At 38.4% G+C, this 17,039-nt stretch overlaps 1 protein-coding gene across 1 annotated transcript in view; it reads left to right on the forward strand.

Annotated features, from left to right (window-relative positions):
- The window catches only part of EP400 (E1A binding protein p400), a 192,368-nt gene that overhangs the window by 14,017 nt on the left and 161,312 nt on the right, over positions 1–17,039 (forward strand). The window contains exons 10-16 of the mRNA XM_069088665.1: positions 193–435; positions 2,366–2,530; positions 6,291–6,458; positions 12,319–12,413; positions 13,051–13,334; positions 16,219–16,421; positions 16,515–16,684. Of these exons, the coding sequence (XP_068944766.1) occupies positions 193–435; positions 2,366–2,530; positions 6,291–6,458; positions 12,319–12,413; positions 13,051–13,334; positions 16,219–16,421; positions 16,515–16,684 (1,328 nt within the window). The remainder of the gene's footprint in view (positions 1–192; positions 436–2,365; positions 2,531–6,290; positions 6,459–12,318; positions 12,414–13,050; positions 13,335–16,218; positions 16,422–16,514; positions 16,685–17,039) is intronic.

The raw sequence follows: 17,039 nt of genomic DNA on the forward strand, positions 1-17,039 counted from the left end.
AATAAAATACAGTATTTCTCTCATATTCCATAGGCTATATTGGGCCTGTCCTGGAAGAGAGAGGAGTTCTCATTTGAGAAAAAATGCAAAATAATTTTTTTCCTTTTTATTTCTTTAAAATACCGGTTTGAAATATTGTCCTTGATTAAGAACCTCTAACAGCTTTGCACAAACAAACCTTATTGATTACAGCGGCCGCAGCACAGTTTCAGACATCTCAGGCTCCTACCAGTGCTCCAAGACACCAGCCAGCAGCGACCTTCACCACAGCAACTAGCACAGCCAATCCTGTGAAACAGCGGGGTCAGAACTCAGCCCAGGCCTCTCAGCTAGGCCAGACCCAGCCCCAGCCCCAGGCCCCCTCGCACACCATCCAACAGAGTGTGCTTCCTCAGAGGCTGGTACTGACCTCTCAGGCCCAGGCACGGTTGCCTAGTAAGTGGCCTCCCCTTTCCAGGTTTCCCCACCTTTTTACTCCAAAGAGGTTGTACTAAGAACATTAGAATGTATGCTGAGCCTTTACTGTCCCTTACTTTTTCTTTTTCCCTGAGCCCTTGTCTGATGTACTGCCTCTAGCCAGTATATCATTTCCTGCCATAATGTAGAAGGGAGAGTGATTTCTCCCAAGAGGTCAGTCAGTAGGACCTTCTTTCCCTTTCTCTTATTCTGTCTTCTAATCCCCATACATTAGACTCTATGCTTTCCTCAAGCTGCTCACTGTGCTGCTTTGGTGTGCTAGGGTATATATGGGGACAGTAGGAATCAAGGTTTTGGTGTATCAATTCCATGGCTCAACTATCATAACAGAACCAATTTAGTCAAATAAAAGTTAATGGATCTATATTTCACTTCTTTTCCAACTATGTGAATTGGGTTTAGGTTTTTTCTTTAACAACAACAAAAAAAGATAATTTCTTTTTAGTAGGATGTTCTCTATAAAATTTAAGTTTGGAGTGAATGTTCAAGCCCAGAAATGTTATAAATATTTAATGCACAAACAGATATACACTCTCTTCCTTTCATTCTTCCATGGGCATTTTTGAATAGCAAAATTGTACAAGGGCTTCTCTGGATGGAGGAAAACCAGATGAATTAGTAAACATAGGGAGACTGACTACATTTTCAAGCTGCCTCACATGTCTCCTTAGGGCCAATCCGAGCTCGTGAGATTGCCTGCATTTAGTTGTCTTAAGGATGAGGGCCACTTGAACATCACCATTTTACACACTTTCAAGGCTAGTCCCCTTTGCACAAATTACTCCTTTGCTTATCTACGTTGGGTCTGAGAGGAAGGTGCTTGGTTGTATTGAAAGATAAATGGTCTAGACATTCTCCAGCCCAGGTTTGTCCCAAGTTGAGTTATGATTTGTGAACTGAGGAAGGACTACAGTGGCTGGAGATTTCTCTGAGTCCTGTTTCAGTTTCCTTCTTTTGCTCCTCTTACTGAGATGTCTTTAAGCAAATGTTCTTTACTAACTGTTCTCTATATCGCACCACTAATAAGCCTGGTCTTGACTTCCTTGGGAGGAACATTGATACTCGAATATCAACCATTGTATTAAAAAAAAGAAAAAGCTTCTCCTGTTAAAACCTGTGTACACTACCTTCTGAGACTGTGTACATATTATATATTGGGTTTCATTTCTTTTGCTTTTCAAGTAAGGCAAGCATTTTTAAACAACATGAGCAGTTTCACATTTTTATCTCATAGCTTTCAAAAAACATTAACACCAAATATTGGAAAATTGGTATAAATGTGAAACTTAACATTTTGAATAATATATACATTAATTGATATTGTTTATACTGTGCCCAAATTTTGAACAGGTTGATACTATTGAAATAGTTACCTAATCTTTCTTCAGGATGTAATGTTCTCATCTTAACTCTATGAAATTTCTCCATGGAGTTTGATTGAAAGATTTTTTACATTATGAATTTTCATATTATGAGAGCTTCTGAAGATCATAGGTTGATATGCGAGCTTCTTGGTACATTGCAAATAGATTATATGAATAAATGCACAATCCCTGTTTTTTACTTCTTAGTTTAAAATAATGTGCTTTCTGAGTTTGTAATTGGGTGAAGTAAAGTGAAGACATTTCTTCATAGTTTGGTTCAAAAATGGGTAGTTAAAATCTCTGCCAGTTTTGGTTAAATAGATTAACCAGAGCTAAGTTTGATATTTTAAACTGGTATCCTTAGTTTTTATACTTTTTAAAGAGCATTATTTTCTAAAAGTATTAGAAAGCAATGCCTGCTGAATGTTCCTGTGATATCTGTCTTTTACACTTGCTGATTTGTGGTGATGCTTTTGCATCAGTGTAACATTTTCGGGTTTTCACAAAGTATTCCATTTTAACAGGTGGAGAGGTTGTAAAAATTGCCCAGCTGGCTTCCATAGCAGGGACACAGAATCGAGTGGCTCAGCCAGAGACCCCTGTAACCCTGCAATTCCAAGGGAATAAGTTTACGTTGTCACACAGTCAGCTCCGGCAACTCACTGCAGGCCAGCCCCTGCAGCTGCAAGGTAAAATCAATTAATCAATAAAATGAGACTTAACATGATGAGATAGTTGGTATGGGACAGAAAGGGCACTGGATGTGGAGTCAACCCGGTTCTTTTCCAACTCTTGTGCCTGTTGCCTTGTGTGTCTTTGGTCAAGTCATTTAACTTTTTTGGGCTTTAGTTTCCTCATCTGTCAGATGAGAGATTTAGACTAGATGGTCTTTGAACTTCTTTTCATTTCTAGATCTTGATTTTCCTCCTATTTGATTGCTCCTTCATTCTCCCTTACTGTCTCTTCATACATATGATGCCCCCTAACTGTGGATGTTCAGGATCTATCCTGGGTCATCTTTTCTTCTCTCAAAGTAACCTCACAAGCTCCCACTGGTTTAATTATTTTTCCTATATAGGTGACTCACAGATCTAGATTTCCGTTTCCAGTTTCTCTCTTGAGCCACAGTCCCACATCTGTTTGTTGGGACTTTTCAAATTGAATAGATCAGAGCTATCTCAAGCTCAACATATTGAAAATAAAATGTATTATTGTTTTAATCAATCAGTCAACAGGTATTAAGTTATCTGTATCCACAAAGAGCAGATCCATCTAGTCAAAGACCCTAGCCTTTGGGTAAAGGCTCATTAATTAACAAAAGCTGTTGGGAAAACTGGAGAACCTACTGACAGAAATGAGGTTTAGCCCAGCACCTCATGTCATTATGCCAAGAGAAGCACCAAGTGGATATGGAATTTAAACATAAAATTTTGTCATATTATAGACAGTTTGGAGGAGCAAGGAAGAAATTTCCTATTGCAGCTATGGAAATGAAAGAGTTCATAATCAGACAAAATAATAAAGAGGATAAAATGAACACTTTTTATTACATAAAATTTAAAAAATTTTGTGAAACAAAACCAGTGTAGCTAAAATGAATAGGGAAGGGACGGCTAGGTGGCACAGTGAATAGAGCACCAGCCCTGGAGTCAGGAGGACCCGAGTTCAAATCTGGCCTCAGACACTTAACACAAAAACTAGCTGTGTGACCTTGGGCAAGTCACTTAACCCCAATTGCCCTCCAAAAATAATAAAAAAAAAAAAAGATTAGGAAGGTAGGAGGGAGCCAGGCTATGAGAGACCAAACAGAGCATTTTTTATTTGATCCTGGGGGGGCTGATAGGGAGCTGCTAGAGTTTTTTGAATGTGTATATGTGGTGCTGGTAGTGGGGTGATATGATCAGACCTGTGCTTCAGGAAAAATCACTTCAGTGGCAGAATGGAGGATAAATTGCAGTACAGGGAGACTTGAGGCAAATAGACACTACCCCCCTGTAATGTAATGCCAAGGAAAGACAACTTCCCAGGTTCAAAATACCAGCATAGGTGCTCTCCATTTTACTCAGTGACAAACCAAGAACAGAGAAGGTCAAAACATGACATCATTCAAAATACAGCATTTACTAAGTGTGATTAAATAATCTCCAAGGACTACCCCACCCCAGGACCTTCCAATCATTCAATCTATTACAAAGTCTCTGTTCTAAATACTTCTCCACCCCTAGGCTATACCTTAATTTAGTCCACCACAAAGTCCCTCTTCTCAAATGGAGATTAGTTTCCAAACATAAGGTCAAAAGTTCCCCACCCCTGGATCACAATTGAATCTACCCCAGAGTTACATCAAGTTTAAACACAGCACTTAATACCCAAATGGAGCTCTTTTCTTCATCTTGACACAAGGCAAGTTCTCAGCAATCTTAGTTCCTGGGGAGACAAGGCTTAGCAAGGCTATAAGATACATTGCCAGTCCCTTCATGAATTCATCCTCTGTCTGTAGAACAGTCCTAGAACCCCTGAACACATTAGCAAAGCCCTCTCCCAGGATTTCTGTAAACATACAACAAGAAAATCCTTCTTCAGGGCTTCTGAACCAACAGAAAGGCTCCCAGACCCCTGCAACAACAGCACTGTCCTTCACCAGTGGACAGTATTCATTCTGTCTGCAGGACAGTCTCCAGACCCCTGCAACAACAGCACTGTCCTTCACCAGTGGACAGTATTCACTCTCTGTCTGCAGGACAGTCTTAGGGCTTCTTAGCGAACAGCCAGGTTCCAGGACTTCTTCAACAAAAGGACTGTCTTTCACCAGTGGACAAATCTGGCAAAAGAACATCAAAACAGACAGACAAAGTACCAGCAAAACAGCCATGTCTCCTCAGTCCTTGGCAGCTCAGGGGGCAGGTCTCAAAAGTCCAGGGCAATTCAAAGCGGCCACCAGCAATTCTCTTAGTCTCTCTCTTTCTCCACGAGGTGCTGCTTCCAAGAAAAAAAGGTCTTCTGCCTCTCTCTTGTGTCTCTCCAAATCTATGTCACCAGCTCCTCCCAGTTCAGGACTTTCTTTTCACATCAACAAGCCCATCCCACAGGTGGGATTAACAAGCTCTGGGTTTTAACACAATCAATTTGAAAACCAAGCCAATACAGGGGGAACTTTAAATGCCATTACTATCACACCCCCCTCATCCCCCACTCTTTTCCCAAGGAAGCTACTGCAGTGATCTTGGTATAAAGTGATGAAAGTATGCATTAGAGGGGTTACTGTGTTAGTGGAGAGAAGGGGGCATATTTGAGAGATGTTGCAAAAGTCAGATTGATAGGCCTTGGTACTAGCTTGGAAGGGGGGGTGTGTGTGAGAGCTACAGAGGTATTCAGGGTGACATGGGGATGATACCTGGTGAGCAGGATGGCATTGCCCTCTACAGTAACAGGGAAGATAGGTGTGGAGAAGGGTTTCCGTTTTGGACAGGTGGAGTTTAAGATATCTATTATACATTCAGTTTGAGATGCTGAAAGGCAGTTGGAGATAAGAGACTGGGAAAGGGAAGGAAATAAACATTTATTAAGCAACCTGCCACATGCCAGGCACAATGCTAAGCACTTTACAAATATTATCTCGTTGATCCTCACGACAGCCCTGTGAGGCAGGTGCTTTTATTATCCCCACTTTATGGTTGAGGAAAGTGAGGTAAACAGAGGTCAAAATGACTTGAGCAGGGTCACACTACTAGTAAATGTCTTAGGCCAGATATGAATTAGATCTTCCTGACTCCAGGTCCAGCTCTTTGTACACTGTACCACCTAGCCACCTGGAGGTGAGTAAAGAGGTTAGGGCTGGATAAGTAGACTTGAGAATCATCAGTATAGAGATAGTAATTAAATTGGTGGGAGCTGATGAGATTATCAAGTGAAGTAGTAGAGGGAGAAAAGACGAGGTGCTAGGACAGAACCCTGAGGGACACCTGCAGTTAGAGGGTGTGATCCAAGGTGCTCTTTTAGGCTTGTGGTGTTTGACAAAATTAATCACCCTGCCACTAACCTAGTGATTAATGCCCCCAAACTTAGGTGTCATTGTACTGGAAGCCTTTCCATCTTGGTTGAATCTGCTCTTGGGCTCTTCTGTTGCCTTTGAGAACTCCTGGCATGATGAGGCATCAGATGAGGAGTAGAGTGGAGAAACTTTGTTCCTTATGTCTGAATAGTTGTGGTGATCCATGTCCTTTCCTTCTCAATACTTAATTTCAAATCTTAAATACTTAATCTCAAATACTTAATTTCATGTTTATCTTATTTAGTAATTTGTCTTGTTTTTAAAAACTTTTTATCACATACATCTTTTATATTCTTGGACAATTTATTAATGAATGTAGTCAATAAATAGAAAAAATATTGACCATTAGTGTCACTATTAGTGACCTACAGTGATCCCTGATGTGATTTAAATTGCAGGAAGTGTTCTTCAGATTGTCTCTGCTCCTGGACAACAGTATCTGCGCCCTCAAGGCCCAGTCGTTATGCAGACAGTGTCTCAGGCTGGTGCTGTCCAGAATGCTTTGAATGCCCTGGGGAACAAGAACCAAGCAAATGTTCCAAGTTCCACACCAGGAACTCCACCAGGTATGTCATCTTTCTTGTTCAGAAACAAGGATTCTATTACTTATGCTCAATTCTGTCGTATTAAGCTTATTACAGTTGTATTCCACAGTGATTAAAATGAATCAGTTTCGTGGCTATTACTCAATGAATAGTTCAGAGCTACAAATTAGGTTTCTGATGAACTAATTTCCATAGCTGTGACAATTAGTATCGTGTCGATTGACCTTTTTTTTCTTTTTTGTTGTTCTGAAGACATTTGCCTGCTGTTGGCTACCAGTGTGCTTAGATTTTGACCTCACTAACATAAATGCTTCTTTTAGACTTCTATATCGTTTGACTTGGCACATTGTCAATCACACATTTAATTTATCCTGGTTAGAATTTTCACTGTAAACCACTAAGTGTAGTATATTTGGTCCAGGAGTAAAAAGTTAGAGAGCTCTGGGAATTCTTTTTTTTTTTTCCTCTCACACAGCCTTTTTCCCTTTACTGTTCTTGATCTTGGTCTCATTCCTACTTTCTTGTAGATGTTGTCTCTCTCCACCTCTCTTAGTCCCCAAGCCTTCCAGGCTCTGTTTGGCTCTCGACCTTTATTCCTTTTCAGATTTATTTATTTATTTTTAATGCTTTATTAACTTCTGATTTACATCATTCATTTCCGCCAGATTTTGAGTTACAAATTTTCTCCCCGTTTTTCCCCTACCCACTTCCCCAAAATAGCAGTCTCACAGGATATCCCCTCCTCCAATCTGCTCTCCCATATTTTCTCCCATACCCCTTTCTACTTTTCCAGTGGATCTCTATGCCTCAGTGCCTGTATATCTTATTTCCCAATTACATGTAAGATGGTATTAATAATAGTATATATATAAATATATATATATTTGAATATTTGATTTTAAAACTTTCAATTCCAGATTCATTCTCTTCCTCCCTTGTCACCCACCCTTACTGGGAAGATACGCAGTTCAGTATAGGTTGTACATGTGTGGCTAATGCAAAACAAAACATAGTAGATATATTGTAAAAGACTGACTATATTTCCCTCCCTCCTATCCCACCTCCCACTTGTTCTATTCTCTACTTTGATCCTGTCTATTTTCAAAAGTGAGTGCTTCCAACTTCCCTCCCCCCCAGCCTACCCTCCCTTCTATCATCCCCCCTCTCATCCCCTTCCCCCCCTATTCTCCTGGAGGGTGAGATACCCTATTTAGTGTGTATTTCATTCCCTCTTCAAGCCAAATTCAATGGGAATAAGGTTTACCCATTCCCTTTTGCCTTCCTGTTCTTCCTCTCCATTGTAACCATTTTCCCTTGCCTCTTCTGTATGAAATAGTTTACCCCAATCTGTCTCTCCCCATCTCCTCTCATTATATTCCTCTCACCTCTTAATTTCACCTTTTAAGTATCATTCCTTCCTGTTAAATTGGTCCTGTGCCCTCTATCTATGTATACCTGTAAACATATATATACACATTCACATATGTATTCATATGCCCATATACTCTCATATATATACATATATATTTCTAATCCCTTCAACTACTGAGAAAAGTTTCATAAGTTACAATTACTGTTTTTCCGTGTAGGAATGTTAACACTTCAACTTTGATAAGTTCCTTATGATTCCTTTTCCCTGTTTACCTTCTCATGCTTCTCTTGCTTCTTGTATCTGAATGTCAGATTTTCTATTCAACTCTGGTTTTTTTCAGCAAGAATGCTTGAAAGTCCTCTATTCCACCAAATGACCATATTTTCCCTTCAGATTTATTAAAATGATGCTTCAGGTGATGTTTTGCCTTTGGTAAGAAGTAGAGGAATCATTGGACCTAGGGTGATGATCTGCTTCTCATTAATAGCCTACCACCCTACCATTCACTTTTCTTTCTTTTTTGGTCTTAAGTAACCTCTTTTTAATGAAGTTTTCTGTAAGAATTGGTCCAGTATTTAGAGAACCTGGGTTTAGATTCTCTATCTTCCATTTATCTAAGCAGCTATAGGTGGTATATTGCTGGGGCTGGAGTCACCTGGGTTCAAATCTGACCTCAGACACTTACTAGCTAAGTGACCTTGGATAAGTCACTTCACCTCTGCTTCAATTTCCTCATCTATAAAATGGGGTAAATAATAGCATCTAATACCCAGGGTTGTGAGGATGAAATGGGATAATATTAAGTGCCTGGCACATAATAGGTGCTTAATAAGTGTTTGTTCCCCCCCTCCTTATCTGTATGACTTTGGGCAAGTCCCTTAACCTCTCTGAGCCTCAATCTCCTGATCTATAAAGGATGAGTTAGATTAGATGGCTCTCTAAGGTGCCTTCTACTGCTACAACTATGGTTCTCCTAGCTTAATTTATATTCTTGAAGGGAAACTAAAAAACAAACATGTGGATTATTTACTGTTGTGTTTTAAATACATAAGATTAATATTACGGTCTTTTGAGATAAGTCAGTCAACATTTTTTAAGTGTCTACTGTATGCCAGTATATCATAGCAAGAGAGAAATATGAAGCAAGCTTTTTTCACCAAATGATACAGTTCAAGACGTCTAAATTTTTCACAATACTCCATGATTAAAGCTGAGTGATACCTATGTACCTGAGCAGGGCTTTGTGTGAGAAGAGGTTTTTTGGCGAAGATGATGAAGAGAACCAGAAAGAAAGAGAAGAACCAATAACTGCAAAAAAAAAGAAAGAGGGAGAGAAGAGGAGCTTATAGGGAGAAGAGAAACAAGAAAGGTAAAGATGAGAGAGAAAGAAGTAAAGAGGAAACAGTAACAGCAAGAAAGAGGGAGAAAAGAGGAGCTTATAGGGAGAAGAGAAACAAAAAAGGTAAAGATGAGAGAGAAAGAAGTAAAGAGGAAACAGTAACAGCAAGAAGGAATGATGGAACATTGATGCTCTCCTTGTGTGATACCTGACTTTTGCAGTTTATTGGCTTTCTTGGGGTTGGAATTTATTGATAGATGTGACTGAGCACCCTGGGGAATGGCTGCTTGGGGTGACCATTGTTATAAATAAGTTCTTTTTCCATAGACTCCTTGTCATTGTTTGTCCAAGGCTGACCCAATGAGAAACCCAGCCTCTCAAGATTTTTATGTGTGTGTTATGTGTATGTATGTATGGACATGCATGTTTGTATATACAAATATATATATATGCACATAAATGTCTTTATATATGATCAGTATCGTATATCTATACTCAAACCCTTGTTTTAAACATGATTATGGTTTTCTTGAAAAAGGATTTAAAGGAGGGAGATGTTGTGAATAGAATTCATTTTTAGATTGTACCCCTATTTCCATTGTCATTTGTTAAGTGTCAAATAGGAAGTGTTACAAATGTTACAGTAGAGTAAAAATAACACTTTTATTTAGAAATATGGAGTTATTAATGTATGACCTAGGTTAATTTTCTATCTATTGCAATTCTTAAGTAGTATTTACATATCTTTAATTAACATAATCTCAATAAAAATTCAACAATGTAATTAAAACGAAGAAAAGAAAATTTTTAGGTCCAGAGCTAGAATCATAATTACATTGAGCCTGATAGTCAAACTGGCCTACTACTTGCTGTTTCTTACTTTTTACAAAAAGATGAGTGTGATGATATGCTTAATGCACAATAATATTCTTTTTAAAAATACTTTTATAATTATATGTAAAAACTTTTTAACATTCATTTAAAAAAATTTTGTGATTCAAATTCCCTCCCTCCTGCTCTTCCCCCTTCTTTAAGAAGGAAAGCAATTTGATATAGGTTATGCATGTGCAGTTATGCAAAACTTATTTCCATATTAGTTATATTTTGAAAGAAAACACAGACCAACAAAAAGACCCCAAGAAGAGTAAAGTAAAAGAAAGTATGCTTCGATCTACGTTCCGACTCCATCAGTTCTTTTTATGCAGGTAGATAGCATTTTTCATCCCAAGTCCTTTGTAACTATCTTAAGTCATTGTATTGCTGAGAACAGCTAAATCATTTACATTTGATTATCATACAGTGTTGCTGTTACCATATACAATGTTCTTCTGGTTCTGCTCACTTTACTTTGCTTCAGTTCATATCAGCTTTCCTAGGCTTTTCTGAAACCATCCCCTTCATCATTTCTTATAGCACAGTAGTGTTAACTCACAATCATATATCATCGCTTGTCCAACTGTTCCCCAATTGATGGGCATCCCCTTAATTTCCAATTCTTTACCATTGCAAAAAGAGCTGCTACAAATATTTTTGTCCCTATAGGTTCCTTTCCTTTTTTAAAAAAATTTCTTTTTGGGATACAGATCTAGTAGTGATATTGCTGATTCAAGAGGTATACAGTTATATAGCCCTTTGTGTATAGTTCCACATTGTTCTGCAGAATGGTTGGATTAGTTCACAACTCCACCAAGTGCTTTAGTGTCCCAGTTTTCTCACTTCCCTTCCAACATTTTGTCATTTTCCTTTTCTGTCATATTAGCCAATCAGATATGTGTGAGGTGGTACCTCAGAGTTGTTTTAATTTACATTTCTCTAATCAGTAGTGCTTTATAGCATTTTTTTATGTGACTATAGTTAGCTTTAATTTCTTCTTCTGAAAACTGCCTATTTATACCCTTTGTCCATTCATCAATTGGGCAATGACTTGTTTTCTTAGCAATTTGACTCAATTCTCTGTATATTTGAGATAAAAGGCCTTTATCAGAGAAATTTGCCGTAAATGTTTTTCCCCCAGTTTTCTGCTTTCCTTCCAATTTTTGTTGTGTTTGGTTTTGTTTGTTCAAAACCTTTTTAATTTAATGTAATTAATATTATTCATTTTACATTCCATAATATTCTTTCTCTTGTTTGGTCACATATTATTCACTTATCCATAGGGCAAGTCATTTAACCCTATTTGCCTTAGTTTTCTCATCTGTAAAATGATCTGGGGAAGGAAATGGCAAACCACTCCAGTATCTTTGCCAGGAAAACCCCAAATGGGGTCACAGAGTTAGACATGACTGAAAAATGACTTAACAGCAGTGCCTGCTGTCTCTTGTTTGTCATACATTCTTCCCTTATGCATAGATGTGACAGGTAAACTATTTGATGCTCCCCTATTTGCTTATGGTATCACCCTTTATGTCTAAATCATGTATGCATTTTGACATTATTTTGGTATACTCTACAATTTGCTGGTTGGATACTTAGTTTCTGCTAAACTGCTTTCTAGTTTTCCTGTGTAGTTTTTGTCAGATAATGAATTCTTGTCCCAGAAGCTTGGATCTTTGTTTTTATCAAACACTAGATTACTGTGGTCACTTACTACTGTGTATTGTATACCTAATCTATCCTGCTGATTCACCACTCTATTTCTTAGCTAGTACAGGATTGTTTTGATGATGACTTCTTTGCAGTACAGTTAATGATCTGATATGACTAGACTGTCTTCCTTCACATTTTTTTTATTGATTCCCTTGATATTCTTGACCTTTTGTTTTTCCAGATGAATTGTTATTTTTTCTAGCTCTGTAAAATAATTCCTTGGTAATTTGATTCACATATTCTTAATCCTATTCTTAACGCAGAAGAGGCTGAAATGGCAGAAATAAATTTTTTCATTGAGTCTTTACAATACTATAACCTTGTTATTGAGAACGCCATAAACTTAAGAGTGTTCTATGCACCTCTTTAATGTTTTCTAGGGCTAGTTGAAATAATTAAATATTTTTCCAGCATTGTCTTTCTCTTGTATTTAATACTGATACTAGCATGGTTTTCTGGTGCTCAGAATTTTAGAGAAAGGAGAACTTCAAAGGAAAAACAATGTAATGGCATTCGTTAAAGATGTTTAGTTTAACTTTTTACACATAGGTATGAATTAATGCTGGGTATTTTTGAAATTGTAGTAGGTGTTCCAGGGAGAACAGCAGTTAATTCCTTGACATCAGGAGAAGCTGGAGTAGTATCAAAAATGACCCATCCTATAGGAGGCCCAACACAGGTTTGTAACTTACTGAATTTTAACCATATTTTTCCTTTGTCATAGCAGACTCCAGTTTATATGGGTTGCTAAAGTGATATATATTGTATTAATTGGTACTGTAAACATGTAGTTTTCTGAGGTCATGTGTTACCTTAATAACATGGCAAGTAATGGCATTTTATTTAAAAAAAATACTCTGAGCTACCATTAAATGAGACTTTAGAGCAAGAATTTCCTATTATAGAGTTACAAAAATAGTACTCTAAATTTCATTAAAATTTTGCTTTCCTATATTCTAATTTATGAGGAAGACAGTAAATCCTGTTTCATTTACTCTAAAATATGCTTACGGGTTTTCAGTATTTATCTGCGGTATTATAGGATCTTAACTAGAGGTACTCATAAGAAATGATTTTTAAACTTTTTAGAGAAAATGAAGCTTTCCACCTCTGATTCATTTATATTGTTAGGTCCAAAGAAGCAGGAAGCATGACTGTTACGTATTATTCAGTGTTCAAGGCAGGACTATGCATTTGGGACCTCTGTAATTACTATTTCATGATAACTTGACATATTTCCTTTAAAAAAAAAAACATTTAGTCATCCACTTTTCCATACTTGAATGACCACGCTCTTATTACCATTTTACCCAAAGGAGGAGAAGAATAGACTTTTGAAAGAACGGCTGGATCGAATTTATCTGGGCAATGAACGGCGATGTTCCAGAACTCCTGTCTATGGCAGTGATTTGTTAGGAGTTTGTTCTCTGATTAGTCAGAAGAAGACACCTTTGCGTGGGTCTGCGGACAGAAATAAATGGAGTTGGGCTGGCATGGTGAACTGTTGTGCTTCATCCTCAAGAAATACAACTGATGTACTTCAGTGTTTGATGTTGACATTAGAACAACGAAGAGAATCCCTCCATGATGTTATTAATAGGTATTAAAACCTGGGCACATTTAAATTGTGCTTTTTTTTTTGATGGTCTCAGTTAGTGCTACTTTAGAATTTATTTTGTGAACTTCTTGCTTTTTTGACATTGTTCTTTTAAAATCCCTCTTAAAAATTATTGAGAATTTGGTGGAAATTATATTGGAAAGATCATTGAACTTGGACTTTGGAGACCAGAGTTCAAATCCCAGTTTGATACTTTTTAGTTATGACCATGTGCCAATCCTTATTTTTCCTTTAAAATGTGGCTTATGTTTGCTTGTATAGCTTACTTTTTAGAGTTATTGTGAGGCATAGACTTTTTCAACCACAAAATTCTGTATTACTGTAAAATCATCAACGCGTTTTTGTTAAGTGTCTGCTATGTTTTTGACACTATTGGTACAAATACAGTGAATCCCTGTTTTCAAAGGGCTTACATTCTAAACGAGAAACAAGTGCACATATAAATATATTAATTACATACCATTGGGTGTGGGAGCTGGGCTTAAGCAGGGTCTCATGTAGAAGGTGATGCATCTTGAAGGAAGAAGGGCCTTCTGTGACAGAAGTGAGAAGAGGGTGCATTCCAGACAAGGAGGAGGCCACATAGGGCAGAGATCAGGTTAGTTTGGCTGACCCTCCCTCTGACAGTCACTGACAAAGTGAGGGAGGGGGAGACAGTGTCTCACAAGGCTGGTCATTGGGACCAGGTTGTGTGAAACTTTTAAAAACACTGAATAGAGAAATTTATATTTTATCCTTGAGACCATAGAAAACCAGTGGAGTTTAAGTAGGGAGTGAGATGGTCATAATGATGCTTCGGGAAGTCACTTCGGCAGCCATGTGGAGGATGGGATGGAGGGGGCTAAGACTTGAGGAAGGCAGACCTGTTCAGAGGCTGTCCCTGTACTGTGGGTGAGGTGATGGGGGTGGTCAGCAAGGTGGTGGCTGTGGGAGTAGAGAGAAAGAGGTGGATGTGTGAGGCGTTGCACAGGTGGAGACGGCAAGGTTTGGCAACTGATTGGCTGTGCAAAAGTGAGGAGTTGGAGGGCTCGAAGCTATGACTTTAACAGGGAAGGAGGGGTACAATGCTAAATTTTGTTTTGGGTTGAAACAGCAAAGCACCTCCTCCAAGGGCTCGTTTAGTGATTCTGCAGGAATGTGCCTACATTTTGGGTAGCAGTCACCAGGGGGAGGGTGGCATGAAACTTTGGCATTCCTGTTTACTTTCAAGGGAGGGAGGAGTTGGGAGAATCAGATGAATGCAGCTCATGAGCTAGTCTTCGTTGGATGAAGGGGTTTACAGCTGGAGTGGGGCCTCAGAGACAGTCTGGTGTAAACCCTCATCTTGTAGAGGAGAATCTGGGGGCTCAAGGAGGCCAAAAGAATGGACTTTGTCCATATTGTACAGATAAGAAGTATCAGCTAGTTGTTAAGCCTATTTCTTTTACTCAGATCTATTGTTGTTCCATTATACTTTACTGCCTTTAAAATCAAATATAAATAAAACAAATTCATTCATATTTTAGTTGTTTACATATCGCAAGAAATATAGACCCAAGAAATTTCATAAACACCCTTAAATGATAAGAATGACCAATTATAGCTGTTATATGGAGTTTACTTTCTGTATTTCCCATTTGTGATACATTGAGTCCATTCACAGCTCCATTTAGCCCTCCTAAAAATACTTCAGCATTTGAAATTTGTCTTTGGCTTCATGTCACCACTCTCACCTCTGTATTTTTTGCTTCTGAAACTGTAACTGTATATCATTACAACATCTAATCTAGTACCTATTTCAGCTCCCTGGCTGAAATACTCCCATCATAAACAATTTTTCTTCTATCAGACTAGAAGGAAAAGTTGAAAAGAAACAAATAATGTCCTTTTTATCTTGTTTGAAAAAACTTTCCTCTAGACATCATACCTATAATTGTTTCTTCCAATCAGGTTATAGTTACCTGAGTGCCCTTGTGAGTCTTTATTTTAAACTCAGTTTCGATGTTAGTTATTTTGCATTTCCTAGACCAACAGTTCTTCAAGTCTGGCCCCCAGAGACACTTCCAAATGTTCATAAGGTCAGAATGATTTCCCTAATAATACTCAAACATTTTAATTTCTTTTTTTTTTTTAAAGCAATCGGAGTTAAGTAACTTGCTCAAAGTTACACGGCCAGTTATTTCTGGGTGTGGTGCTAAGTATCTGAGCCTGGATTTGATCCCCAGGTCATCCCAACACTGGAGCCAGTGCTCTTACTTTCTGAGCCACCTGGCCACCCCAGACATTTTAATTTCTAATGTGGTAAATAATGATAGATAGATATTCCCTACACAAACAGAAGCTCTTTGGTGAGGGGAGTGGTCCTCAATAATTTTTAAGGGTAAAAAGGTCCTGAGACCAAAAGGTTTGAGAATCACTTGGCTAGATTACAAAAATCCTTAAGAACAGAGTCTGTGGGGCATCTAGGTTGCAAAGTGAATAGAGCACCGGCCCTGGAGTCAGGAGGACCTGAGTTCAAATGTGGCCTCACACACTTAACACAAAACTAGCTGTGTGACCTTGGGCAAATCACTTAACCCCAACTACCCTACCTTCCCCCCCAAAAAAAAGCAAAAAAAAAAAAGAACCATCTGTGTCCCTCATAGCACCCAGCTCTGAGTTTTGTATATTGTGGCTTAAAGTGTTTGAATGCTGGTGATACTGCAGATGCAGCTTTTGCAGATGTTTCACCCTTCAAAGCTGAGTTATTAAATAGCCTTTCCTTTTTCTTCCCTTCTGCACCCTCAGACACATTTTGAAGAGGGCAGAACAGGTTTCCTGCAGCTACCTGACAGTGAGGGGTTTCCATTTCCTCTGTGTAACTGTGGGATTCTGTTTTATTTCACAGGCTGGCCTGTGTGCTTCCAGCTGTGGTGGCTGCTCCTCCTTGCTTGTATGTAGCCAAACCACCGCCCTCTTACAGCCACAAAATGAAGATTTTCAGGCACTGTCTGAAGGAGCAGACTGCTCCTTATCTACAGCAATTGCATGAAATAACGAACCTCAAGGTATTGCAGTTTCCTGAGCTCAGACTGGTGCAGTATGATTCAGGTATAAGCAAAGATGGATATTTCACAGAAATAAATCATAATGGCTTGTATTCTAATCTTATTATCAAATACTCTTATGGCATTGTCTTTATAGGAAAGCTAGAAGCTTTAGCTATTTTGCTTCAGAAGCTGAAGTCTGAGGGACGCCGGGTGCTCATTTTGTCACAGATGATTCTGATGTTAGATATTTTGGAAATGTTCCTGGACTTCCATTATCTCACTTATATAAGAGTTGATGAAAATGCCAACAGTGAGCAGCGCCAGGTAAGAGAGGACTTGTTGATCACTTAGGGATTTAGCAATAGCCAGCAGCTGGATTTTAAAGAATGGAATTTGTTACAGTGCATTTAAGTAATTTAGTGATGTCTCACTACGATTACCTTTTTTAGTCTCCTCTTAAGGTTAATTTCTGCATAAACCAGGACTGAATTACTTGATCTCTCTGAATTTCAGTAAATCCTTTGATTCTGCCCTAATTGACATAAATTAGGCTCATAGAGTTTAGATCATGCTATTTATTATACCCAGGCAGCTTGATGGTTGTATAGTAGTGTTAGCATATATTAACCTTAATGACCTATGGGGGTCAGCCCTAGAAACTAGTAGTTTCAGGTAATAA

Source organism: Petaurus breviceps, unplaced genomic scaffold (genome assembly GCF_028583685.1).
Source record: "Petaurus breviceps papuanus isolate PSGF00001 unplaced genomic scaffold, PetGlider_PUasm1.0 103, whole genome shotgun sequence".
Lineage (NCBI taxonomy): Eukaryota > Metazoa > Chordata > Mammalia > Diprotodontia > Petauridae > Petaurus > Petaurus breviceps.